At 30.0% G+C, this 25,705-nt stretch overlaps 3 protein-coding genes and 1 pseudogene across 4 annotated transcripts; 1 reads left to right on the forward strand and 3 right to left on the reverse strand.

Moving 5' to 3' along the window:
* Window positions 1-1,509: 1,509 nt before the first annotated feature.
* On the reverse strand, window positions 1,510-2,708 carry LOC101491264 (fasciclin-like arabinogalactan protein 11). Its single transcript, XM_012716836.3, has one exon. The coding sequence runs from the start codon at window positions 2,602-2,604 to the stop codon at window positions 1,723-1,725; it is 882 nt and encodes a 293-aa protein (XP_012572290.1). The 5' UTR covers window positions 2,605-2,708; the 3' UTR covers window positions 1,510-1,722.
* A 642-nt stretch (window positions 2,709-3,350) lies between these two features.
* LOC101491584 (ER lumen protein-retaining receptor A) lies at window positions 3,351-9,569 on the forward strand. Of its 2 annotated transcripts, XM_073370047.1 has the most exons (7): window positions 3,351-3,703; window positions 3,904-4,169; window positions 5,523-5,638; window positions 8,815-8,888; window positions 8,974-9,037; window positions 9,123-9,198; window positions 9,411-9,569. In XM_073370047.1, the coding sequence occupies exons 1-6, from the start codon at window positions 3,613-3,615 to the stop codon at window positions 9,157-9,159; spliced, it is 648 nt and encodes a 215-aa protein (XP_073226148.1). In that variant the 5' UTR covers window positions 3,351-3,612; the 3' UTR covers window positions 9,160-9,198; window positions 9,411-9,569. The 2 variants fall into 2 exon arrangements, with proteins under 2 accessions (XP_073226148.1, XP_004504277.1); XM_004504220.4 differs by having other exon boundaries at window positions 3,353-3,703; window positions 9,123-9,569.
* Window positions 9,570-10,310: 741 nt separating this feature from the next.
* LOC101491894 (pollen receptor-like kinase 2) lies at window positions 10,311-18,938 on the reverse strand (annotated as a pseudogene).
* Window positions 18,939-19,615: 677 nt separating this feature from the next.
* Window positions 19,616-21,659, reverse strand: LOC101492230 (probable glutathione S-transferase). The gene is made up of 2 exons (XM_004504221.3): window positions 21,300-21,659; window positions 19,616-20,181 (listed from the first exon to the last, which is right to left on the reverse strand). The coding sequence occupies exons 1-2, from the start codon at window positions 21,609-21,611 to the stop codon at window positions 19,819-19,821; spliced, it is 675 nt and encodes a 224-aa protein (XP_004504278.1). The 5' UTR covers window positions 21,612-21,659; the 3' UTR covers window positions 19,616-19,818.
* Window positions 21,660-25,705: the final 4,046 nt, after the last annotated feature.

The raw sequence follows: 25,705 nt of genomic DNA on the forward strand, positions 1-25,705 counted from the left end.
TATTCGATAACATAATCAAATTAACTTTAAAATCATGATACCGACAATTATTTAAGTAATTAAAAATATAATTACGTCTTATTTTTTTTGGACAAATTTTAGAGTAAATAAATGATATAATATGTTTTCTTTCATGTTTATCTAGGGTATCTTTCACAAAAATAATGGTGCTTTTGTTTTGAATGACATAAATGTTTTCTTAGAAGAAAAAAACAACAATAACATTGTATATACATACAACTACAATTTTTTAAGATTTTATTTTATCGTACAAGACATATCAACCATACTAACTGAACTATATTTATGCGGTGTACACCTTTCTATCTATTTTTTATGTTTAAATACCAAAGTTGTTTGAATAATGATAACTAATACTCCTAACACTTAGACGATTAACTAGTTAATGATATTTTATATTTCATAAATATACTCATGTATCTACCTAGATTAATGGATGATACTTGGCAGATTAACTAACATATATCCATGACTTCATAGGCTCATAATTTTTATTTATTTTAAAGTTAACATAAAGTTGTCCAAGTGTGTTTTTTCTTTCATAGTAAAAATCAATATCAATAAACTTGATTTTTGTTGCCTCTTCTTGCCTCTATACCTCGGTATGATTAAAATGATAAAAAAATAGTTTTATGTGTTGTTAATCAAAAAACAATTTTATGTTAGATAATAAAAAATAGCTTTATATCAAACTTGCTCTTAGAAAATTAGTTGGTTGAATTTAAGTTGTGAATAAATTTCAGTTAAATTCAAACCACATCAATTTACCAAAATTAAATTTATTCAAAAACACTTCTATCAAAAAGGATCATCAAAACACATAATATATCTTGTTATGTAAAAAATGTATATACCTCTCCCTTTTATAATTAGATACATAAATATTATTAGGGTTTAATTTAAAAAGAGACAGAGGAAAATTTTTAACAACAAAGTCAAAATGTTGACATAAAAATTCATTTATACTACTACTATTTTAACTATATAATTCTGTAAAAAAAAATGTTATTTAACTATATATGTGAAGTAAACAAGATCCAGCTCGGTGTATTGTCAACTTGTCTAAGCCATTAAGTAACTAGAAAACATCAAATATAGTATTGAACTATTGATTAAAAAAAATAAGTTCGGTTCTTGCCAGTAGTTTTTCACTTTTGAAGTCTTTGTTAAAGTTAAAGCTAGCAATGTCAATGTGATAACTTTGTAACAAGAGCATTTCCATTTTCTTTTCTATTTTATATATTTATTTATCAAATAAACTTATCTTAACTTCATTAAATCAGCAATTTTAGTAATTTCATCATCAACTTTATACAAATAAATAGTATGACATTACATACTTTTTTTTCCTGAGTTATTTGATTGTTAACTATAGATAGGTTGGAATAATATGCTTCCCATGGTTCTATGTTACTCAGTTGCTCACACACAATTAAGGAGTTTCCGAATAGTGCAGATAATTAAAATGCATAGAATTTGGTACAGGAATTAATGAAATATTCTTTTTAGTCTTAGACAATAAAACAATCATATAAATAGTTTTAATGACAAAACAAGAACAGAACAAAATGGTTCACATAGCTTACAAACAACACTTTTCTTAAAATACCAAGAAGCAACATAAACAGAACTCCACAGCAATAGCATATGCTTGTTCTGAAAACATATAAAGAACTTGCAAATGAATATTGTTCTTTAACTTCAACATGGCATAGCTGTAACAGCAGCTACAAGCAGAGAAACTCCAAGAGACAGCAACACTGTTCCATGCATATCAATCAAACTAACAGCATCAGAACTATCCTTTTTTGCCTGACCCTGATCATCATCATTTTCTGCAGATGAATTCTCTTTATCAGCTTTAGGTGCCTTAGCAACAGCTGGTGCTGGAGCAATAGCCTTAGGCTTAACAAAATCCAAAGGAACAAGAACCTTATCAACATGATATATAGCAAGTGTCTTATCAGTATAAACAATTCCTGTGATTGTTGCATCAACAACCCCAGTTGAAATATTCACACTGTTACCATATGCTGTAACATTAATCTGAAACCCAGAAGGACTATCACTTGCTAAAGTCAAGACAGGGTTACTAAGAGAATCAAAATTTGAACTTGATACATAAACAGGAATAACATGATACTGTAGCAGTTCCTTTTGTTGCCTCTCTCCCAAGGAATTGAAGTAACCAGCTTTGAGCTGCGAAAAGGCGCCGTCGTCGGGTGCAAGGATTGTTAAGCCACCATTTTTAGTTGTTACAAGCTGTGCATTGACTTGGTTGATGATTTGTGTTGTTTTAAGCAACCTGATAAGTGTGTTGAATGATTTGGCTTTTCTTAGAATCTTGATTATGTCTTGGTTTCCTGATGAATCAGGATTTGTTGTTGGTGATTGTGGTAATGCTGGGACTAATGGTTTTGATGGTGCTGGAGAAGGTACTGTTGAAGGGGTTGGTTTTGTAGGGGCTGGTTTTGTTGGAGCTTTTGGGGATGGAGCTGGTGATGATTGAGCTAAAGTGGTGATTGAGAAGATGGGGGAAAGTAGTAGTAGTAGTATGAGTGAGAACATGAGAGTTTGCTTCATTTTCTTATGGTAATTGAAGACTCTAAAATTTTAGATATTTGCAAATGAATTGGTGTTGGTGTTATTACTAAGTGTGTTTGATGTGCGGAGAGTGTAATGAGGCATGGTGGTTTTATAGATGCTTAGTAGGTATAAAGGTTTAGTTAGATGTTTTTTATGTTATCTATTTTGGAAGATTAAGGTGGTATGTCAAGGTAGATAAAGTTGATTGAGATGTGAAATTGGCTATTTGAGGCATTGCATTTTTAATCAAGATTAAAATCCAAATTTATCGTTTAGGTAAGATGGATGAAAAATCAAATCAGTCATAGTTAAGAAAAATAATACTAAAAAAAGTCAGAAAAATAAATCTGTAGTCGGGAATGAAAGAATTTTACTAAATATGATTATAATAAAAAATTCACCAATAATTGAAATAAATAGTTTGATAAAATAAATTTCCCTTTTGATTTAATTATTAAATTTCTAATACATGTGAAAAAATCTTAAATGTTATAAGATAAAAATATATCTTTCTTTGGTAAATAATTAATTATACAAACTTATAATAATGGAGGGTTTGAATAAAGGGTTATTAATATTTTTTTACACGATCAAAAGTTTTCATTAAAATTTTCCATGATAAAGAATTTTCGATCAATAGTTTTCTACCCACGTCAACAAATTTAATATGACAATTTGATAACTGTACCAAAAAAATAAATGAAAATTTGGGTGTTTAACGAAATGGGAAGAAGCGGTGGGGGATTATGAGCGCCACCTCAGCAGCTCCTTCCTTTGCTTGCAGTTCTACACTATGATGACATGACATTACGATACTTTACCAAAACGAAACAACACATATATAAAAAATAAAATTAAAAAATAAAAACAAAATCGAGGCTCACCACGACATTTTCGATTCCATTGCGTTTCGTGCATTTTTCAGTTCCATTATTCGTCTCTCTCTCTCTCTCTCTAGGGCAAATTGCAAAGCCTCTTTCAGTTTCACCATTCATCGACGGAACAATGAACATCTTCAGGCTCGCCGGTGACATGACTCATCTTCTCAGCATTATCGTTCTCCTCCTCAAAATCTACGCCACCAAATCATGCTCAGGTCACAATATTCCATTCACATTTTACAATTTCAATTGCTTTTTCATTTTTCCTCACTATCACTCACTGCATCAGTTAATTCACATTCATTCGGAAAACAAAACAACAAAAAATTGATGAATAATTAGTGGTGACAATTTAATTTTTTAGTTTGGTATTGTTAGAAATTACTATAAATTGGTGTTGTTTTTTTGGTTTCAGGGGTTTCTCGCAAGACTCAAGAGCTATACGCAATCGTGTTCCTAGCACGTTATTTGGATCTATTCACGGACTTTATTTCCGTTTACAACACCTTTATGAAGGTTGTATTCATTGTTAGTTCGTTGGCTATCGTTTGGTGCATGCGTGTTCATCCTTTGGTCAGGAGAAGTTATGATAAAGACCTTGACACATTTCGCCATTATTTTCTTATTGGCGCCACCTTTGTTTTGGCACTCGTTTTGCACGAGAAGTTCACATTTCAAGAGGTCCCTTGCTTTTTTTAACTCCCTATCTTAGTTGCTGTTATTTTCTAATAATCCATGCTTTGAATGTTGTCTTTCTATTTAATAAGTATTTTCTAATAATCCAGTCATTTTTGTAATTATCAATAAAAATACATCAACCAAAAATCAAACACACCCAACCCAACATTTTTAATTTCTCCATTTGGTATTACACGTTGATGTGAATTATTGTCTAGACGTCTACATTCTTTATTAGAATGTATTGAATCTGGCTATATTGCCAAACTTTTCTGATCGGGCGTGAAATTCTCTTGCTCTGTTTTCCTCTAGAAAGTCATTTCTTAATGTGTTTGAACTTTGAACGTTGCTCTTCTAAAATCAAGAGCTCAAGAAAAGAACAATTTCAGATATGTTGTGTGTTTCTTAACGTGGAAATGTGGAATGTCCATGAGATTGAACACCGGTTACAGTTTAGTTGATTCTCAATCTGCACTATTTTATTTGTCACTGCTAGGTGCAACTTGCTAGCATAGTCAATGGATGAGTAACTTTCAAGTAAGATTCATATGGCCCATAGTCAATGAACAATGCCACACACACACACTATAGATAGATTATGATTTTTGTTGACCTAATTGTTTAATTAAAACTAATCATCGTCTTTAATAATTTGTGTCTAATCTTGTAAATTTTAACAAAATTAAGTTTATAATCAAATGGTTCTTATTTTAATTGCATGACTTTAGTTTTGACATATTTCAATGATGTGATGGATACGTAGTTTTGAATCATTGTGCGTGCAGCGTGTGTCTGTATGTGTGGGTATCTGTGTGTTGGGCACAATATCATGCAAATTTCTTAATAAGTAGTTATTAATCTATCTAGAATTCTCCTAAGTACTATGAAATATATCTAGAACAATTAGATTCTTAAATTTGAAAGGATGGCCGAGTATCCTGCAACTTCTAAGCCAAATGTTTTGACATGGAGATACTTTGTTGATAGTTTGCAATATTCAATATTTACATGTCACCTTATTATGACTCCGATACATGGTTTACTGGATAAGACTAAAAGCCATAAAATGACAGTAGGCCACTCAAAGTGTGGGATAAAACAAATTTTCTAGTGATATGATATATATTCCTTACGGAACCTGCTCCATTTGTGTTTTATTTTTCCCTCCTTTTATTTTGTTTTAATTCCAGGTAAGTATTGCAACAGCTAAAGAAAACTTGTCAGTTGTTTTCAAATGTCGTTCCTATTCTTATTGATTGCCATTATATGCATCACATGTTAGCTTTATAGTAATTCTGTTACACAATGTAACATAATAATGAATGTGCATGTTGGTTTTATGTATGCCTATTTCAGATCTTCTGGGCATTTTCAATATACTTGGAGGCAGTTGCAATACTGCCCCAGCTGGTTTTGTTGCAACGAAGTGGAAATGTTGACAATTTGACCGGGCAATATGTATTCTTTCTTGGGTATGTGCATTTCTGTTGATTTAGCTTCTCTTTTAAGATCTACCTTTATATTTTGTCTGCTTTATACTATAAACTTTCATCTTTATAATGATTGATAGTTAGCTGATAGTCCTGAGATATTGGGAAATTTTGTAGTTGTTGTTGAATGAGAAGAGAAACAAGAGAGACATGCTGAAAATCCATGTGTTTCAACTGCACAATGGAAGTTTTTTATATAGACTCTGAGCAATAAATACAAATAATGATAGAAACAATTACAAGATATTCTACTCCTAATTACATGATATTCTATTTATTTACATGATCTTATGTTATTTTCAACACTCCTCTTCAAGTTGGAGGATATAAATCAAATGTACGAAGCTTTCTACATATATAACTAATTTTAGGACCTCATAATGACTTTTTTAAAACATCTGCCAATTGATCATTGGACTTGACAAAGCTAGTGATGATGTCGCCTGATTCGATATTTTCTCTAACAAAATGGCAGTCTATCTCAATATGTTTGGTCCTATCATGAAAAACAGGATTTGAGGCAATGTGCAATGCAGCTTGATTATCACATATTAGTGTCATTGGGTTGATCTCTTCAAATTGAAGTTCTTGTAGTAACTATTTCAAACAAATGAGTTCACATGTTACTAATGTCATGACCCTGTATTATACCTCAGCACTAGATCTTGCAACAAGATTTTGTTTTTTATTCTTTCAAGATATTAAATATCCTCCGACAAGTACACAATATCCATAAGTGGGTTGTCTATCAATGGATGAGTCTGTCCAATCAGCACGAGTAACCAATTATTTGAGTAGGTCCTCTATCTTCATAAATGAGACATTTTCCAGGAGCACTTTTGATGTATTTCAGAAAATTGAATTACATCATCTATATGTTCTTGGCAAGGAGAGTTTAAGAATTGACTTACCAAACTGACAATGAAGGAAACGTCAGGACCTGATTAGGTAGGAGTTTGACATTTGGATCCATAGGAGTATCAACTAGTTTGGCATTCAATAAACCTGTTTCTTCAAGAATATCTATAACATATTTCCTTTGTGAAATTACAATACCATCCTTGGATTGGGCTACCTCAATATCCAAAAAATAACGGAGTTTATCGAGTCTTTAGTCTGAAAATGATTTGAAAGTTGTTTCAACTGGAGTATTCCTTGTTGATCACTACCAATTATGACAATGTCATCCACATAAATAATTAGATAGATGCACTATTGGGTTGATTGACGATAAAATACAGAATGATCGGTTTCGCTACGAATCATATCAAACAAGTACTATAGTGTTGAATATGACAAACCAAACTCTAGGAGACTGTTTAAAACCATAAAGAGACATGTTTAGCCGACAAATCATGGTAGAAGACTCCCCCCCTAAGCAATAAACTCAGGTGGTTGCTCCATATAAACTTCATCTTCAAGATCACTGTACAAAAAGGCATGTTTAATGTCAAATTGATGGAGATGTCAATGCCGAATTGCTGCAATGGAGAAAAACAGTCTAGTAAATGCCATTTTGGCTACAGGTGAGAAAATATCATTGTAATCCATCCCAAAAATCTGAGTATATCCTTGGCCATCAAGCGAGCCTTAAATCGATCAATCTTACCATCAAGATCAACCTTCACCATATAGAGCCAACGACAACCTACTAAAGACTTCCCAGGAGGTAGAGGAATCAGTTTCCAAGTACCACTGCTTTGGAGAACACACATCTCGTCAAGAATTGCTTGCCTCCACTCAGGGTGGGATAATGCTTCACATGGAGATTTAAGAATAGAAACTGAAGACAAAGAAGACAAACAAGTGTAATGCAAAGGAGACATACAATGATAACACAAATTATTATAATTAAGAGATGGATTACGTGTTGTGCGAATATCCTTATGAAGGGCAATGGGAAGGTCATGCTCAGGTGGCAGGGTCAAATCCGGTGGTGGTGTCGGAGGAGGGTCTACAATGGCCTCAGGAACAAGCATAATGGAGGGTGGGTGAGGACGATGATATATTTGTAGTGGTCGTGGAGTTAGGGGATCAACTATAGAGGTAGGTATCTAGGGGGCATACTCAATAGGTTAAAGAGGAACAAGAGTGGGAGGAATATGGATAACTACTTGAGGAGGTTCGGGATTAATTTCCTGAGGGGGCGAATATCCTTTTGGAATCAATGATATCTAAGAAAGACGCATTAAATTGAGTTTTAATTTCTAGATAAAATGGCTCAAAAAAGAAAACAATTCAGATCTATTTTTCATTAAACATAATCATGTACAGCGGAAATAATCATCAAAAAAAGTAACCAAATACTTAGACTCTAAAGTAGACATAGTACAAAAAGGACCCCAAACGTCAGAGTGAACTAAAGCAAATGGACACAAAACCCTTTTATTGACTCATTCAGGAAAATGACTGAGTGTGTTTCTCTAACTGGCACGACTCACAATGTAAAGCGGACAACTTGACAAACTCAGCACCAGCTTTTGAAGTTTGAAAAGACTTGGGTGTCCTAACTGAGCATGGATAGTAAGAGGAGAATTTGTGGTAGAGCACGTCTTGGATGCAAGAGAAAGGTAATGATAAAGGTCTTGAGACTCACATCCAACGTCAATCATCTGTTCTGAACTCCGGTCTTGTAGGGTAACATTACCATTAGTAAAAGTAACAATATAGTCTTGGGACCGAGTTAATTGACTTACTGAAAGTAAATTAAAAGGGCATCCAGGTACATAGAGAATAGAGTCAATTGAAAGGGAAGGGAGAATTTGGACAGTGCCAATTCCTTGGGATCGAGTTTGGGAGCCATTGGCAGAAATTATAGTAGGTAAGAAACTAGATGTTGAAAGAAGTTTTAGTAGGTAAGAAACCAGATCTTATTTTATTTTCAACAGTTGTGTTATGCCAAAAGTATCGTACTTTCTACCTCAGAATACCTGATATGTATATGACTGTCATAATTTGATGATACATGTTTTGAAAGCATGTTTATTTGGCTGAATTGGCATTCTCTTCTTAGGCATTTTCAACTTGTCTCGAGTGTTGATGCTTGCTTAAGTACTTGCGCAGTTTGTTGTAGAATTTTTACATATTTGTCAATTTGAACTTGTCTGAGAATTTATTATGATAAATAAAATATTATACCATTTATTCTTAAATTGCAGGGCATATCGTTCATTTTACATTCTCAACTGGATATACCGCTATCTAACTGAGCCACGTTTCACTCGATGGATAGGTAAATATGGTTAAAAATTAAAATATGAACTGCTATTTAAACTAAGAATTATTATGAATCTCTGATTGCTTTCTTGTTTTTGCAGCCTGTGTCTCAGGTGTGGTTCAGACGGCTTTGTATGCTGATTTCTTCTACTATTATTTCATCAGGTAATCAATATTTATTTGTTTATATCTTCATGTTTTTATTATACTGATGGAACAAATAGGTAATATCAAGAATTTCGTTTTGCAGCTGGAAGAACAATTCAAAACTAAAGTTGCCTGCTTGAATCATCTCAAAATTGTTTTGAAATTTAGACCCTTGTTAGGTGAGTCCCTGCTGGATTTTAAGAGCATAGTAATCTAGAGATTAGATTAGATGAGGTCAACTCCGCCCCTATTCATAAGTGGGGTAGATGTGGGGTTTTTCGGGGAACAATGGTATATGGATTTTAACTTGTGATAAACATAACAGGTTCATAGCAATGCAATAATAGGTTAAAATGAAAGTGTTACAATTGATGATATGGGTTGTTTGTAGATTCAGGTCTCCATACCATGGTATTGTATAGTTTGAAGTGTAAGGTAGCTGAGTTTGGTTATGATTGGAATGATCCTGGCTAAGGTATGACTGCACTGTAAAAATTATACAATTTGCTTTTCACCGAACCTGCAAAATGAAGTCGGATTGTTCTATCTATATACTATTTAATGATGTTAATTGGACAATGTCTCTTTAACACTCCACGAGGGAATTGCATTCTCTGATAGGTAGTAAAGAAAAATGTTAAAGTAAAATTTTAAAGAATATCAACTAGACAAATACTTCAAATTAGAAAAAAATCGAGTAATTAATTGAAGTCCTTTAAAAATATGTTACAAATTTGAAATGAAGATATGCCTAATTTATGTAAAATAGTTGACTTCATTATTTAAAAAATGAAAGAAATGAATGGGAGTTGGTGTTGTGCGATTAGAATTTAGAGTTTTAAAGCCAGTTAGTCTCCTGTAAATACTAGATAAGGTTGTTTGTAATAGATCCATGATGGATTCATTTCTTTTTTTGGATTTTGTGATGTGGGGGAGTTTTATATCCTTTGAAGGAATTGTCGGTATAATTTTAGTTAGAGATTCACTTGTCCATTTATGTGCAATTTTGGGAGGATTTTAGCTGGAATTGACCGGGGCTTCCCACCTACAAATTTAAATCTTCTTTGTTTTCATTTGTAACCGATATATTTTTGGTGTGCTGAAGATAATTGTTAGTAGTAGGGGCGTAACATAGTTGAGATGTGAGCTATTCTAGTGATGCCTATGAATGTCAATTCTTTAGGTGGAATTGGCAGGGGTTCCCACCTACAAATAGATGACTTTGGTTGTCGCCTATTGGCACTCAGTCAGAACTAACTAGAGAGCTTTGATATAATGAAGGGCGTGAAAGTTGCTTAGTGCCACAATACCATTTATTATAAATTGAAGAAAACGTTGTCTTACAACCAGAAGTAAGTTGTAACGGAGTACTAATAATAGTGCATGAGAAAATACAGACCTAAGCTTTTCGGTGATTCCCTCCAACCTACTAACAAGGCTGAAAAAGCCTTAATTTATTTAATCAACCGATAATTACTCTCTGAAAGTTATAGCTATGGTTGTGACTAATTAAACCAAATCTTATCCAATCCAAATATACGTGAATTTATCACATTCACATTATGAAACTAATAGATGGCGGAAAAAGATCTAAACCTTTTTTTTGGTAAAAAAAAAAAAATCTAAACCTTGAACCATCCATTAAATGCCTCAGACAATGCCTCTCTGCGAGACTCAAAGTAAACAAGCATCTTGTCTCTTGGGGGCAAGCTGTCCTTGATCACAGGGTGGCTGAGAAAATTAGCCATCCATGCAGTGATGGCTGGACATTTCAATGGGTCTATTATCTGCTTAGACCCAACTTCCTCAAAAACAGGAAGCCAATAAGAAATCCATCCAAGTGCAATGTCAAGGTACCCAATATTATCCCCTCCAAAGAATTTATTCCCCTTTATCTCCTCTTCTATTTTCTCTATTGCTTCTCTGGCTTGCTTTAGAGCTATTTCCTGGTCTTCCCCACTGGTACACATAGCAACCCATGCTACATTCAAAAGCTATTATGACATATGCATTGAAAAATAAGGTATTGATTAGACTTAGAATTTTGTACATTCCAAAAAATATAATCTAAAAAAACTTTTAAATAATTGTGAAACCCAAAATTACTTGGAATGTTTTCATCTTGTGTATGTTGAGGTCAGAATGATAAATGCCACGGATATGATTGTTGTAACTTATGTTTTATTAGTGTCAGATACATTTTAAATAAAAAGGGACTAGAAGGAGTAAATTCAAATTGATTTTTTTAATAGGACTTGCATAAAAATCATTTAATAAACCAAACAATAAAGAGTATATAAAAAATATCTAAAAAAATGTTGGAATGATTAATGTTATAAAAAAATATAAGAGTAACATAACACAACAATAGAATGTTCATTTTAATATCTAAAGGATAAAACTATATCATATCTAAAGGATAAAACTATATCTGACATCCTTTAACTTAATATAAAGTTTCACAAAGATGTTTGCCTTAAATATAATTTTAGTATTTTATTTTGTATCTAATATTTATTTTGGTTATTCATCTTTTTTTTTTATATATAAATTTTTTTTCTTTGTCTTTTTCTTATGCATTTTAATTTTTGTTACAATCACAACAAAAGGTGTAACATCATATGATCATTGAAATCACTTCTAACAATTGTCATTATGTATCTACTATAATATTTCTTTAAAAAAACATCGATTTAACCTCATATTTCTTACATGTTTTGAAATATATATAAACTCTTTAAAATGAACGATATTTGTCAAAATTCTCTATATTTTTATCTCGTTCTTGTTAAAGTTGCATACTTAACTTTACAATTGATCTAAGATTAAACATCAATAGTTGATGACAATAATCGTATAATGTATGAAAATGACTAACATTCTTCGTTTATAAAAGATGAAAAATAAATTAAAAAAACAACCAAAACGAATATTTGGTAAAAGATAAAAGACTAAAAATATATTTAAACTTATATCTTTTTATCATTTTATGTGTGTCAAGTTAATCCTTTATATTTAAAAACGTCAAGTTAATCTTTTTTAAAAAATAAAACATGTTTAAACCTTTTAAGATTAAATATAATACTGATCCCCCTATTATGTTCAAAATAAATTTTTAGTCTCTTTATTTTTAAAACAATTTTTTTAGCCCCCCTATTAACTAAATCTTAGAATTTTTCTAGTCTCCAACATTTTTTATAATTTGACACTCTCATTAAATGACATATCATTTAAATATTTGTGAGTTGAATAAAATATTATTCATGTCATCATTGTTGTATCTAATTTTATTATTTATTTATATGTTAAAATATTGAAAATCTAATTTTCATTGTACCAAAAAACTATATCTTTCATCATACCAAAATTCGGATTCATCACCGCCATTGCATCATCATCAACACCAACACCTTTCATTGGAGTTGAGTAATAGATTCAAAAAATTTCTTTTATTCTAATAAAATAATATATATATATATATATATATATATAATTAAAAAAATATTATTAACTTTTATAAAATATATAATTATAATGACTAAATAAACTCAAAAACAAATATTCAACTATTGCTACTATTGATCTTTCATTTAATCCATTTCATTCAACTATTGTTACTACTGGTCTCTGATTTAATCAACTATTCAACTATTTATATGTACTTCTAGTTTGGGGTCATATTCAACTATTGCTACTATTGAAGTTTCATTTAATCAGTTTTTGGGTTCTGTTCCAAAGGAAGTTAGGACTTTAAGTGGATTAAGGTTTCTTGATTTATCGGATAATTTGTTGGTGATGAGTGTGTTGATGATGATGAACGAAAGCTAGATTTTTAATATTTTAATATAAAAATAAAATAAATAATAAAATTAATTACAAAAGGATAAAGAAAAAGGGTTTGGTATATTAAGTACCTTTTGTTCAGCAAAATCAGCCCAAAAGCGAGCAAGAGCTCTTTGATAAGGATGGGAAGGTAGCAATGGATATTGCTTCCATGTTTCATCAATGTATTCAAGAATAATAAATGACTCTGCAATTGGCTTTTGGGCATGGACAAGAACCGGAACCTTCTTGTGAACCGGGTTCAATTCCAAAAGGAGATTACTTTTGTTGAATATATCTTCTTCTATATACTCATAATCAACACCCTTAAGTTTCAAGGCCCACTCAACCCTCTTAGCAAATGGACTCACCCAAAAGCTCACCAACTTCACATCTTGGCTTCCCATTATCTTGTTTTACAAGTTCATGTCATTCACCTCTTCTTCTTCTTCTTATATATACATATATGCACCTATGTTATTAAAGTGCTTATATGTTCTAATGATTCTTTCCACGCAAATCTTCCTATACATTTCTTGTCAAATTCACTTTTAAGACCGTAGAGATGACAAATTTGACTATATGTCGTTTGATGACGATGAGGTAATCGCTTAGCGCATTCTTATCCACATTTCGCTTGAGGTGTTTACACCAAAATCAATATAAATAAATATTGCAAATAAATTTTAAAAATTGGAAACACCACAAAATTAACTTATTCGTTAGTTTTGGACTTCGTACTGTGAAAATATATTGAATGTTTTTCTTGAAAATTAAATCCAACAAAACATATAAATTTTTGTTTTTTTATTTATTTTTTATTTTTGTATGTTTCAAGCAGTATTGATATTTGTTATTTTGTTATACTCATTTTAAGTTGTTCTATATGTGGTGTTAATAATTTTTTTGGTATTTCGAACTCATACATGTAGTGAATCGAACGCAAACAATTTTAATATTTATAATTTGATAACTTTTTACCTCCACCGGTTCAGATTCGGCTACCCAACATGAAAGCTATATTTTAGAGAAAAAAATAGAATTCTTTTTATGATATCCTCTTGTCTAAAAAAATGTCAAACTATCCTTAAAACTTATATATCAAAATATATGTTTTGTTGTTTTTTAAGAGGTTAAGTATTGGTTTCATTTTTTTAGGAGACCCTATCTCCAGAATGTGATTATGTAATGGTTTAATCTTTTTTTAAATAACTAAAAATACATATTAAATATAATTAAAAAAAATAACAAAACTAAATTATATTAATAAAATTCAATAAAACACAATAAATGTTAAAAAAATAAAATACATCAAAATAAAAAAAATTACAAATTTTAAATTAACGATGTCCACCTAAATGACCTTAGTCTCACATCTAGGAGGTCATCGATTTTGTCTAATTCTTTGAATGACTTTAAAATTGTTGTGGTTGATACTCATTTTGATCATGTTTTTCAGCGTCATTCTCAATTATTTGTGGGGTATACAACTCAAACCATTGATAATTTATATGTGGATTAGAGCTATTACCACTTGTCTCCATATAATTTTGAGTCTCAAAATTATATATGAAATCAAAAACAACAAAAGTCGACTCAAGAGTTGCGCAATGAATTTCAAACAAACTATAGAAAATCTTGTGTTCTGTTTAAGTGACTAGGAATTTGTATTTTAGGCATTGAAAGAACATAATATAGAGTCGGTATTTCTGCAAGGATATGTACATGTGGTGGTGGTGGACTATAATATGAAACTTATGTGGGATTTGTAGGTGTGGACCATTGACCATAATATAAAATTATGGTTAGGTATGTAGGTGAGACGATGATGAAGACAATTATGTAATTTGGTGTATTGTTTGTTCTTGTGGAGTTGAGTGGACATGAAAATATATTGACGGATACAAATGTGGAACTCGCATATATTGTTCGGACATAACTAAAAATTTGTAGCTTTTTATTTTGATGCATTTCTTTTTTACATTTTGTGTGTTTTATTAAATTTTATTAATATAATTTAGTTTTTTTTTATAATTATTTTTACTATATTTAATGTATTAATTTATTATATTTTTAATTATTTAAAAAAAAAATTAAACAAGATGTGATCTGTTGAATAACTTAAGAAATCAAAACCAATGTGATCGTATGATGACGAAGCACCTGCTAGAGACACAACAAATACATTTTAGGCTAAATAACACTCATAGTCCCTTAACTTAATTTTAGTTAACGTTTTAGTCTTTTATTTTTTTTTTCTTCTCAATTTGGTCATTTATTTTAATTTTAAGTGACAATTTGATCTTATGTTTTAAAATGTCAACAATATTATCCTTTTTTAAAAAAAAAAAATCCAAAAAGTTCATCAAAAATTTCAAACAAAACTCATAAAATTAATTATCATCCTCAATATAATGCAAATTTCATTAAATTCATAACTAAATCGTTAAATAGACTCATATTTTCATCTCTAACAACATCAAAATAAAGAATGAAAATATAAGTTTATTTGAAGATTTAGGTTACAAATTTGATAAAATTTATATCATATTGAAGAATATAATTAATATTATGGATTTTGTTTAAAAGTTTTAATGAATTTTTATAATAAAAAAGATAACATTATTGACATTTTAAAACATGAAAGATTAAATTGTCACTTAAAATTAAAATAAAATACTAAATCAAGAAGAAAAAAAAATAAAAAACTAAAACATTAACGAAAATTAAGTTAAGGGACCACATCTGGTATTTTAATTTTAATATATAAATTTTAATTTTTTTTTTTTAAAAAAGATAAAATAAAAAATGCGAAAAAATATGTATAGTGATAGGGTAAAGATATATATACAAGGGCATGGTAAGGTAGGTACCCACTTATTATGAAATATCAAAGTCAATTATCTTACGCGATTAAGAAAATATTTGGAAAAAAAAATACAAGAAAGACACTGTTATTCAATCAATCAATGTAAAAGTGAAATAATTCCATTTCTTCGTGACTACATACATATATGATTACACAAGATAGTAATATTGCTAAAATAAATTATTGATAAATTTTTTAGTACCATGAGTTTTGTTTTTTTTTTGGAAGGACTTGAGTTTTGTTGGATATATACATTCCCAAACTCAAAATTAAAATGAATTAAATATAAAATAATGAGAAATAACTGTTTGTTGGATACAATATCAAATGAAATTGTAAAGTTTGACTCACATTTAAGTTTGGCTGGAGGAAGAGAAATCAGAATGATGAAGTTGAACATGATCCCTTTCATTCAAGTCTTGAATCTTAGCCACTGCCTCCTTCCAACTCCACCTATTCTCCAAACTCCATTCACAACAACCCATCCCAATTCTCAACAACTTCAACATCTCACCTTCTCCATCCTTACTCCCACCAATACTTTTATCCAACACTTCCCCACTCCACCCTTCCTTCACTATTGATTCAACCCACATTGCCAAATCCTCACTCGCTCCTTTCCCATGCCTCAAATAATTTGCTGGAAATTTCCCCGTTAATATCTCCAATATCAATATCCCCAAACACCACACATCACTTTTTTCATTTGGACCTTCATCCTGTTTACTTGCCTCTGGTGATTTGAACCCTGCCATGAACTGTTGAGCGTGATTCTTTTCTATTATTCTTGCCAGTCCGTATTCTGTTAAACGAGGCTCAAATGAATTATCTAATACTACATTTGATGATTTCAGATGTCCGTGTGGTACTTTTTCATCTGGAAACTCTCTGTAAAGGTGAGATAAACCTCTTGCTACTCCTTTTATTATCTTCAAACGTGTTGCCCAATCCAACTCATTACCATGTCTACCTGCATTCATAATGCAAACAAAAATTATCAATAGACGGCGAGATCTTTAAAAACTTTGACATCACATCTCAACCTAAAACCTTAAGATATTAGGTTTATGGATCATTCCTATTATATATCTAATATTTCCTCAATTCCTAATCAATGTAGAACTAACCACTCATAATTGAATTTCAACATACGTCAATGACATTCTTTGAAAGAAAAACAAATACAGAAGTTTATAGTTGCTATAATAATATAGATTACAAAATAAATGAATGGGGACATATCATACCGTGAAGATGACTAGCCAAGCTACCATTTTGTGCAAAGTCATGTATCAAAAGCTTCTCTTCTTTTCCATAATAGAATGCAACAAGAGGTAGAAGATTAGGATGTGTCAACCTTCCAAGCTTTCTCATATGATCAAAAAACTCTTTCTTACTAACTCTGTTCATGTGTTTAAATCTTTTCACAACCACAACTGCTCCTGTCAATATCATAGCCTTATAAGTTGAACCAAAACTACCACTTCCTAGAACCTCAGCTGAGGCCCTTAACAAATCTTGCAAATCAAAAGCCACACTTTCATTCCTTACAAAGTTCAAGTCTTCACTTTTCCTTGATTCAACTGATATGTTAATTGATTTGGCCTCACTTGTGCTGTTGGTGTTATGAGACTGTGATTCTGCTTTCTCTGTCCATTTCGGTTTTGCTGCAGTTTTTTTCCTGTGGTAACGGATGAACAAAAGTACTAGTATTGAAGCCAATACAAGCACAACCACAAATACAATAATACTGATATGAACATTGTGTTTCTTATCTTCTTTTTCATGTGGAACACTTAAGGGTACGTGGCTTTGGTTGCAGGGGAGGCTTAGAGGATTTCCACATAGACCTTTGTTGCCTGTTGCACTAGAAATATATTAGATAAAAGACATTAACTAAGAATGTCCTTTAGAATCTAAGATAATTAACTTTCACGAGTTTTGGATATATTGATTATAATTATAAAAATTTGGATCAGACTAACTCAATCCTTCAAAATTGACTTGGAATTAAGGCGATGAATGTCTCTGACTTATAAACACTTGTCCCGGTAGAATCTCATTCAATATAGAAATCTTAACAATAATATTTGTAAGATGAGTAAATAACTAAAGAGTTTTAATTTTATGGTGTAACAAATAAGATTTTAAGTAATTGTTGTGATATCAAGCTAGACATAGTCCTGCAGTCGTTGCACTATGCAACAACTCTAGAGGATTCAGGTTCAATTGGATTTTCCAATGACTTGAAAATAAAATCATAGTGAAATTAGGGACAAGATATAAGCTTAATTTGATGGTTATGAGGAGTAGTCAAGGTGCGAAATGATAAAGAGATCAATAATTCGATCATTATCTGCAACATAATACTAACAATGAAGATATTGAAATAGTATTTGCTACTCCATAAGAAATTACAGGTGAATCTATATCTAGAGATTAGAAAAGGTTTGGTGTTAGCAAAGTAGTGAGAGTCAATTCAAAATTAACGAACAATACATTTGGAAAATTGTTTTGAATTTCTTAAAATAAAAGTAAGAACAAATAAAACATTTACATCTTACCTGCAAAAGAACTTGGATCCTCATTTCTGAAGAGTTTTGGTATTATACCCTCCAATCGATTATTAGATAAATTAAACACTCTGAAACCACTCTGTAGAAATTCTGGTATAGTACCATCAAAACTATTTCCATGTAAATCAACATCATAAAGTCTAGGCAATTGAGCAAGTGATGTAGGAATATGACCCTTGAACTCATTTCCCGCTAAGAATACTCTCTTGAGTCTTCTTAATCCTTCAAAAGCATCATCAGGAATTTCACCAGAAAACTTGTTATTGGTCAAAAACAATGCCCTTAATCCCACAAGTTTCTTGAATGAAGGCATTGAACCCTCAAAACTATTGTTAATGACACTAAAACTCTTCAAAGTTGACAATTCTTGAAGAATGTCTACATTAATTGTTCCACTTAGTTCCATATTCTCTAATCTCAAACCATGAAGTGTACTTTGATTGATACATATTAAACCAGTCCAAGTGCATACACTATTAGAATCATTACTCCAATTATTTAAAGCATCTGCATTGGTTAAGAAGCTTTTGAAGTTGATTAGAATTTGAGCTTCTGTGTCAGCTGTTAAAGATGGTAAGAAAAAAGTGGATATCATAAAGAGAATGAGAAGACAGATGTATTCTCTTTCATGATGCATGATTGGAATTAAGATGAAAAATGATGAAATGGGAAATATAAGAAGTATATAGAATGTGAGGGATTAATTAAGAATTGAGAAACATATGTGTAAGAAATTGTGGGGTGACATTGACAAGGTGATGTCCTGCTTAATTCCTGCAAAGCATGAGCTGGTTAGGCCGGCTATATACGAATGTTTGGACTTCATTTCCAAAGACATGCTTTTATACAACATACTTTATTATTATATATTATTGGGCGTGGCCTTGTTGGACAATGTTTTCTCTTGTTATTGGTGAGGATGATACTTCCATTTATATTACATTGGTCTTCTCTAAAAATTAGTTTTTTGTTTTGGTGATGATATCTCAATAATATAAAAAATTGTGTAAAAAATTGTTGTCTGGTATGCTTGTTAAGATCTGAATTTGCTAAATAGTGATGAAGATGACCAACACTTATTTACATATTTACAAATTTACAAATTTACAAATGGCAAAGTAATTTATTTTTTTATTTTTTAAGTATTTTAGTGATTAGACTCGTACACTTTTAAGTGTGAAGAAGTGAGAAATCTTAAATTTGAATTTGAACTTCTACGTATGAATGTATTCGCAGTGCAACTTCTAATTAAATTGTACTTACCCGACAAAAAACTATAATAAGAATAAAGATGAAATAATTAAAATAACCAATACAATTAACCATCACTAACAATAAAGCTTTGATACTACTTTATTTAGCAGTACATAATTGACAGTCCAAGTATACACGATAAGTAAATAAAATGAAACTAGACTACTTATAACTGAAAGACTAATTCGATGAAAAAACTAGTAGTAAAAGGCTAGACCATAATCTTCTTCATTGAATGAAAAACGAAGTTTATGAATGGATCCGTATCACATACATAATCAATAAGCATGATGAGTTGAATAAAACTCCTCAATGCGACGATGACAATAACTAATCATTTGATCCCTTGGTGGCAAGTTGTCCTTAATAATAGGATGGTTTAGAAAATGAATCTTCCATGAAGAAATAGATGGACATTTTAATGGGTCAAGTACCTGCATTGATCCAATTTCCTCCCAAACTGGAAGCCAACAAGTAATCCAACCAAAAGCAAGATCAAGGTATCCAATATTGTTCCCTCCAAAGAATTTATTCCCTTTAATCAATTGTTCTATCTTCTCCATTACTTCTATCGCTTCCTTCAGAACCTTTTCCCGTTCATCACCTCTCCTAACCATTGCCCTCCATGCACCCAGCGCAAGCTACAAAATTATTTATTTATTTTTAAATAATTATGTGTAAAATGAATAAATAGAAAAATAATTAAATCAGTAATGTGTCTCGGACACGTCATTTAATTTAGAGGAAAAAATGATAATGAATCTAAATAGGAAAAAATAAATAAATGAACTAAGGTGTTCTAAATAAATATCAGATAAAGTACATTCTTATTTTTTGGTTTGTCATATATAATTATCACTAAAATTTCTACAAACTCAACTATTTTTAAAGTATGATATAGATTGGCAACTATTTTAAAGGTCTATTTTATATAAATGTCTTTCAATAAATAATTTAGAGCTATAATAAAGGAACTATTAATTTATCAATAGATAGATTAATAAACTAATAGGTCAATGTAGTTAAATTTTATTTTAAAATTTAACATGAAATTTTACAGAATTTAATTTTATATGACTTTTATTAAAACTCTTTTATAATAATATCTTTAAATATACACTAAAATTAATATAAGCTAGCATGTTTAAATTATATACAAGGTAAGAAAAAAATGTTTTAATATAAAATTCAAAATTTAATATAATAATATTAATTTATTTATATTTACTTTAAAATAGTTGACCTGAGAATTTTAAATGGTTTTTCTATGATCTAACCTAACACTTTTAGATATATAAGCTTCTACAAAAACATTACTCTTGTTTGTTTAAAGAAAAAAAGCATGACTCGACCTATGTCTAACCTAGATTAGGACATATGTCCCTATAATTGGTATAAAATATTTCCGCCCATAAATGAGTACATACCCATAAGCCCACACACACAAAGAGGCCTCAAAATAATCATCCAAAAGAAAATTTAATTGAAGATAGATTTTTAAGTTATTAATTAATATTAAAATTTTGATAGAATTATATAATTTTAAATTAGAATTCATGTAAATCTTTATAATAACATTAAATGTTTCATCTCACAAATAATTTTAATGACATATTAAAAATACTAAGTAAAACAATAAACATTCAGTTTATTTTTTTGAGTGCTTAATAATAAACATTCATTAGTCAAAATAATAACTAATAAGCCTAGTTAAATTTTCTCCAGATCAAGAAGAAGAAACAAAGAGATAAATCATTACCTCATCAGATAACTTAGCCCAAAAGCGAGCAAGAGCTCTTTGATAAGGATGATGAGGTAGCAATGGATATTGCTTCCATGTTTCATCAATGTATTCAAGAATAATTAGTGACTCTGCCATTGATTTCTGTCCATGAACAAGAACCGGAACTTTCTTATGAACCGGGTTCAATTCCAAAAGGAGATTGCTTTTGTTGAATATATCTTCTTCTATATACTCATAATCAACACCCTTAAGTTTCAAGGCCCACTCAACCCTACGACCAACTGGGCTCAACAAAAAGTTAAGCAACTTCACATCTTGGCTTCCCATCTTTTTTCTTTCATTTCATTTGTTGTGTTTTTTTCTTCTTCCATATAAATATCAATTTACCTATTATATTTACTATAATGTCCATGCATGTTAGCTTATTGTTGGTTCTTCAACTTTCTGAAAACTTCCACGTGTCATTTTCTTATTTTAGAGACGACTACTTTGACCAAATACCATTTGAACAACAATTTTTATATCTATTACTTTTTTTCTTGAATTGTTAGTTGACAAATGACAAGTGAATAAAAATGTTATCCGGATTAGGTTCGAAATTTTTGTCAAAAAGGTTAAGTTTTAAATTACATAAAAAACGATGATATACTATTCAATGGATGGACTAATCTATATGTTATCTTGTTTGAAAGACAATATGGATAGACTCAATGGAACTATCAATAGAATGTAATTGGTTTTTTTTTTTTTTTTTAATATAATAATAACAGTGAGAAGTTATAAAATATATCTCTAAAATATTTAGAATATAGAAAAATTCATTTCTTTCTCCTCTTTTTCAACATTACATTGTATTAAAAAAAAATTATTAAAACAATAGTGATAAGTTATTAAAATATCTTTTGGCGGTCGGTCTTCACACTAGTCGTTATCTTTCAATGTTCGTTTCTCTCTCTCAATACATTCTCTACGGCCTCCACACAACGCGTCGTTTCTCACTTAGACTGTCTCTTTTCGCATCTCCATCCTGGAGTCTTTCTCCTATGCGACCTATTGTCGATGCTCATCTCGCAGTCGTAGTGACCAACCTTTTTCAATCTACTTATTATATTGTTCAGGTTCTTATTCTTTTCCTTTTCAACTATTTGTTAATTGTGAATTATTTTAGTTTAAAATTGTGAACCAGTAGTAGTGTGTGAATTGTATTGTTTTTTTTATTAATGTAGTGTAGATGTGTGGTTGTGAACTCTTTTACTTTGTGAATGTAAGTTGTAACTTTGAGGATTGTGAACTATTTTTATGAATAATATTTTTTATTGTGAACTTTTTTATAATAAAAATTATTTTTTAAATAAATATCTAATATTTTTATAAAATTATATTTTTTTATATGTAATTCATTATATTTTATTAAATAAAATATGTGATCTATTAGATTTATAAAATGTCTCAATTTTAAGAAATAGAAGGATCAAAATAATGAATTAATTAAAAAAGAGGAACAAAAATTACGAAATTAAAAATAGAAGGATTAAAAATGAAAATCAGTTAAAATAAAAAAATCAAAATTATAAAATTAAAAATAAAAAAGTTAAAATTACGAATCAATTAAAATAAGAGAGCTAAAATTATATTTAAACCTAAAAAAAAAAAACTCATGACTATACTACATATTCAGGTTCAGTTAACAGACAATAAAAAAAAAATTTGAAACAACAACGAGCAAAAGCAGCAGTAACACAGGTAATAAAGACTATAAAGTAAGATTTCCGGGATAATTTTTCCCAAAATCACTGCTGCTGATTACACCACCACTTGGCATTGTGATTGGGTACTACTAACAAGTAATTGAGAAAGTGTGTGAAATATTTTTATATACAGGACTATCAATGGGTCGGGTTAATATATACGGTGATCTAAAACAAAATTTAATATCAGATTTAAAATAAATTTTTTAAATTTTAATATAAAATCATTAAATTAATATAATTGATATTATGTAATTTTTTTTCAATTAATTTAATATTGGTGAGAAAAAATTAAATTAAAAAAGATTTATATAATCTTAAAAATATTAAAATTTGGGGTTTCTTTATCAAGTAAATTTTTTGGTTGAGACGTTTTATAAATAAAATAAAAATTTTGTTTTTTATATAGATGTAAAACGATTACTTTAATGATGTTATCTCATATAGATCTGCTATCAGATTTTAAAAGTGTTTTATTTTGTTACATTAAGGTTTTAGTTATATTTTGAGATATGTGAGTTTATATTGTTTTTAGAATTATTCAACTTACTAGTACATTACAAATTCTTATCGACTCATTACTTGTTTTACAAAATTAGAGTTTAGAGAAATTCATTTTATTTGGTATCGCTTTCCCCTCTTTACTCTATTCTCTTGATTGATCTCTACTACTACAATTCTCTTTGGAGGTCAAGTTACACACTCACACGGTGTCGTTCTCTTCCATATTTAAAAAAAAAAAATTCTAAAATAATAGTAATAAATTATAAAAAACTTTTAGAGTTTGGAGAAACTCATTTCATTTGATATCCCTCTCCGCTCTTTTCTCCCGATTCTCTACTCACACTGCTCTCCTTGGCGGCTAATCTCCACACGGTTTTGTTCTATTCCAACATTACACGGTATTTTAAATTGTTTTTTACTAAAGTTATACTACTAAAATTATATGAAAGAATAACAAAAAATATCGACTTTTAAAATAGATAGATTAACTCTATAAATTATTAATTATAGAGAGATCAAAACTATAATAAAACCAAACAATAATGAGAACCAAACAATAATGAGAGAAAAAGTTGTAAATGTATAATTTAATGATAGAAATACTCAAACTTTTACTGTTGTTAAGTTGGTTTCACCCAATAAAAGAATGACTCGTCGTAAGATAATGAAATTTTATATACTTTGTTGTCCTAAAGCGACGAGACATGTTCACTAGGCAAACTATTTTTTTTCTCTTGTTGATATTCATGTTCTTTAGACGATATTTCATAATAAGGTCAATCACTACGGTATTTAAACAAAAAATAAGATTCAATAAATCTTCTCATGTGTAATCTCTTATTTATGAATGTTTCTACTTCCTTCAAAAAATACTTTTAAATTTTAAATAAGACTTGAGGCTATGTTTGAATCACCATGTTCTTTCGGTTAATATATATATTCCACTAATATGCAACCTTGGCCCCATTATTCGGTTCGGTGGGATATACAAATAGAAGTAATCATACATGAAACTTCAAGCAATACTATATAGTGTGGACATAATTGGAACAATTACCTCACCTGTCAACATTTTCTGCTAGCTACTTGACCACTTGGTAGTGCAAAATGCAGAAATTTTAAAAGTTTTAATTATTAAATTTGACTTCTAAAATGTTGTGTACAATGAATACCTTAGATGAAAGAGTTGTGGACAAATCATTCTCATTTTTTCTACAACCTCTGCTGCTGCAGCTTATCCCTTACAAGTGATTACTACTGAACTAACTTTTGAAGACCACAATAATGTTTCTGACTAACATTGTCCCCCACAAATATATGTATCAAATTAAAATTTTCAATATAAAGTCAGGACAATAGTAAACTTTCTTTCTCAAACTAAGTTACTACTGCACTATTTTTTATCCTATAGTAATGAAATATTGTGTAGGATTCCCAATTGACAAATAAACTATTTTTCTATATATATAGTGCATAAGATTCCTAATTGTAGCCGTTGATACTTGAAAATTGAAATAAACAAGTTGCAATAGAAGAATACTTTGTTTAGTGGTTAGACATCAAGTGTTTTCTCCAAACTAACATGCGAGTATCTTCTAGTTTACGAAGAAAGAAATAAACAAAAGTTTCTTGACTCCTAACCTTTCATTTCTGTTTCATAATGTTTTCAAACAGTGAAACATCATATAGATTAACAGTTCTTGGCTACCTCATTTTGCATAATTTGGTAGGGTCCATAATTACATCACAAACAAAAACATCAATCACGTACCATAATAATAGGTCCCACATTATCATCTCTCTGAGTAGCACTACGAGTATATTATTCCCATAAATCAAGTAGGTGTGAAAAAATAAAAGGAAGAAAAAAAAAACTCAATGGCTTCAATGTCAAAATTCTTATACTACAAGCCTACTTCGAGTATTTATCATCACAAAGCAAAACATGCCATACTTTTTCTTTTCCCGCTCTTTAAAAATGCTACTATAATTTGCTTAATTTTCCACTTACTTTCAATAATTTATGTTATTATATATTAATATCAGTACTACCTCGAACACTGATATAGTAGTCAAATATTTGTGCCTGCTTTTCAAAATCAAAATCAAAATCAAAATCTTCTGATTTTTTTGCTGCAAACATTTAATCACACATTCTCAAACTCTTTC

Source organism: Cicer arietinum, chromosome 6 (genome assembly GCF_000331145.2).
Source record: "Cicer arietinum cultivar CDC Frontier isolate Library 1 chromosome 6, Cicar.CDCFrontier_v2.0, whole genome shotgun sequence".
In the NCBI taxonomy this organism is placed as follows: domain Eukaryota; kingdom Viridiplantae; phylum Streptophyta; class Magnoliopsida; order Fabales; family Fabaceae; genus Cicer; species Cicer arietinum.

Bases quoted from the DNA above. Each gene is read 5' to 3' on its own strand.
- LOC101491264 (XM_012716836.3), bottom strand. From the start codon at position 2,604: ATGAAGCAAACTCTCATGTTCTCACTCATACTACTACTACTACTTTCC.
- LOC101491584 (XM_073370047.1), top strand. From the start codon at position 3,613: ATGAACATCTTCAGGCTCGCCGGTGACATGACTCATCTTCTCAGCATT. The intron at 4,170-5,522 runs GTCCCTTGCTTT...TGCCTATTTCAG, and splicing joins AGAAGTTCACATTTCAAGAG to ATCTTCTGGGCATTTTCAAT. The intron at 8,889-8,973 runs GTAAATATGGTT...TTGTTTTTGCAG, and splicing joins ACGTTTCACTCGATGGATAG to CCTGTGTCTCAGGTGTGGTT.
- LOC101492230 (XM_004504221.3), bottom strand. From the start codon at position 21,611: ATGGGAAGCCAAGATGTGAAGTTGCTTAACTTTTTGTTGAGCCCAGTT. The intron at 20,182-21,299 runs GTAATGATTTAT...ATAATTTTGTAG, and splicing joins GGGCTAAGTTATCTGATGAG to CTTGCGCTGGGTGCATGGAG.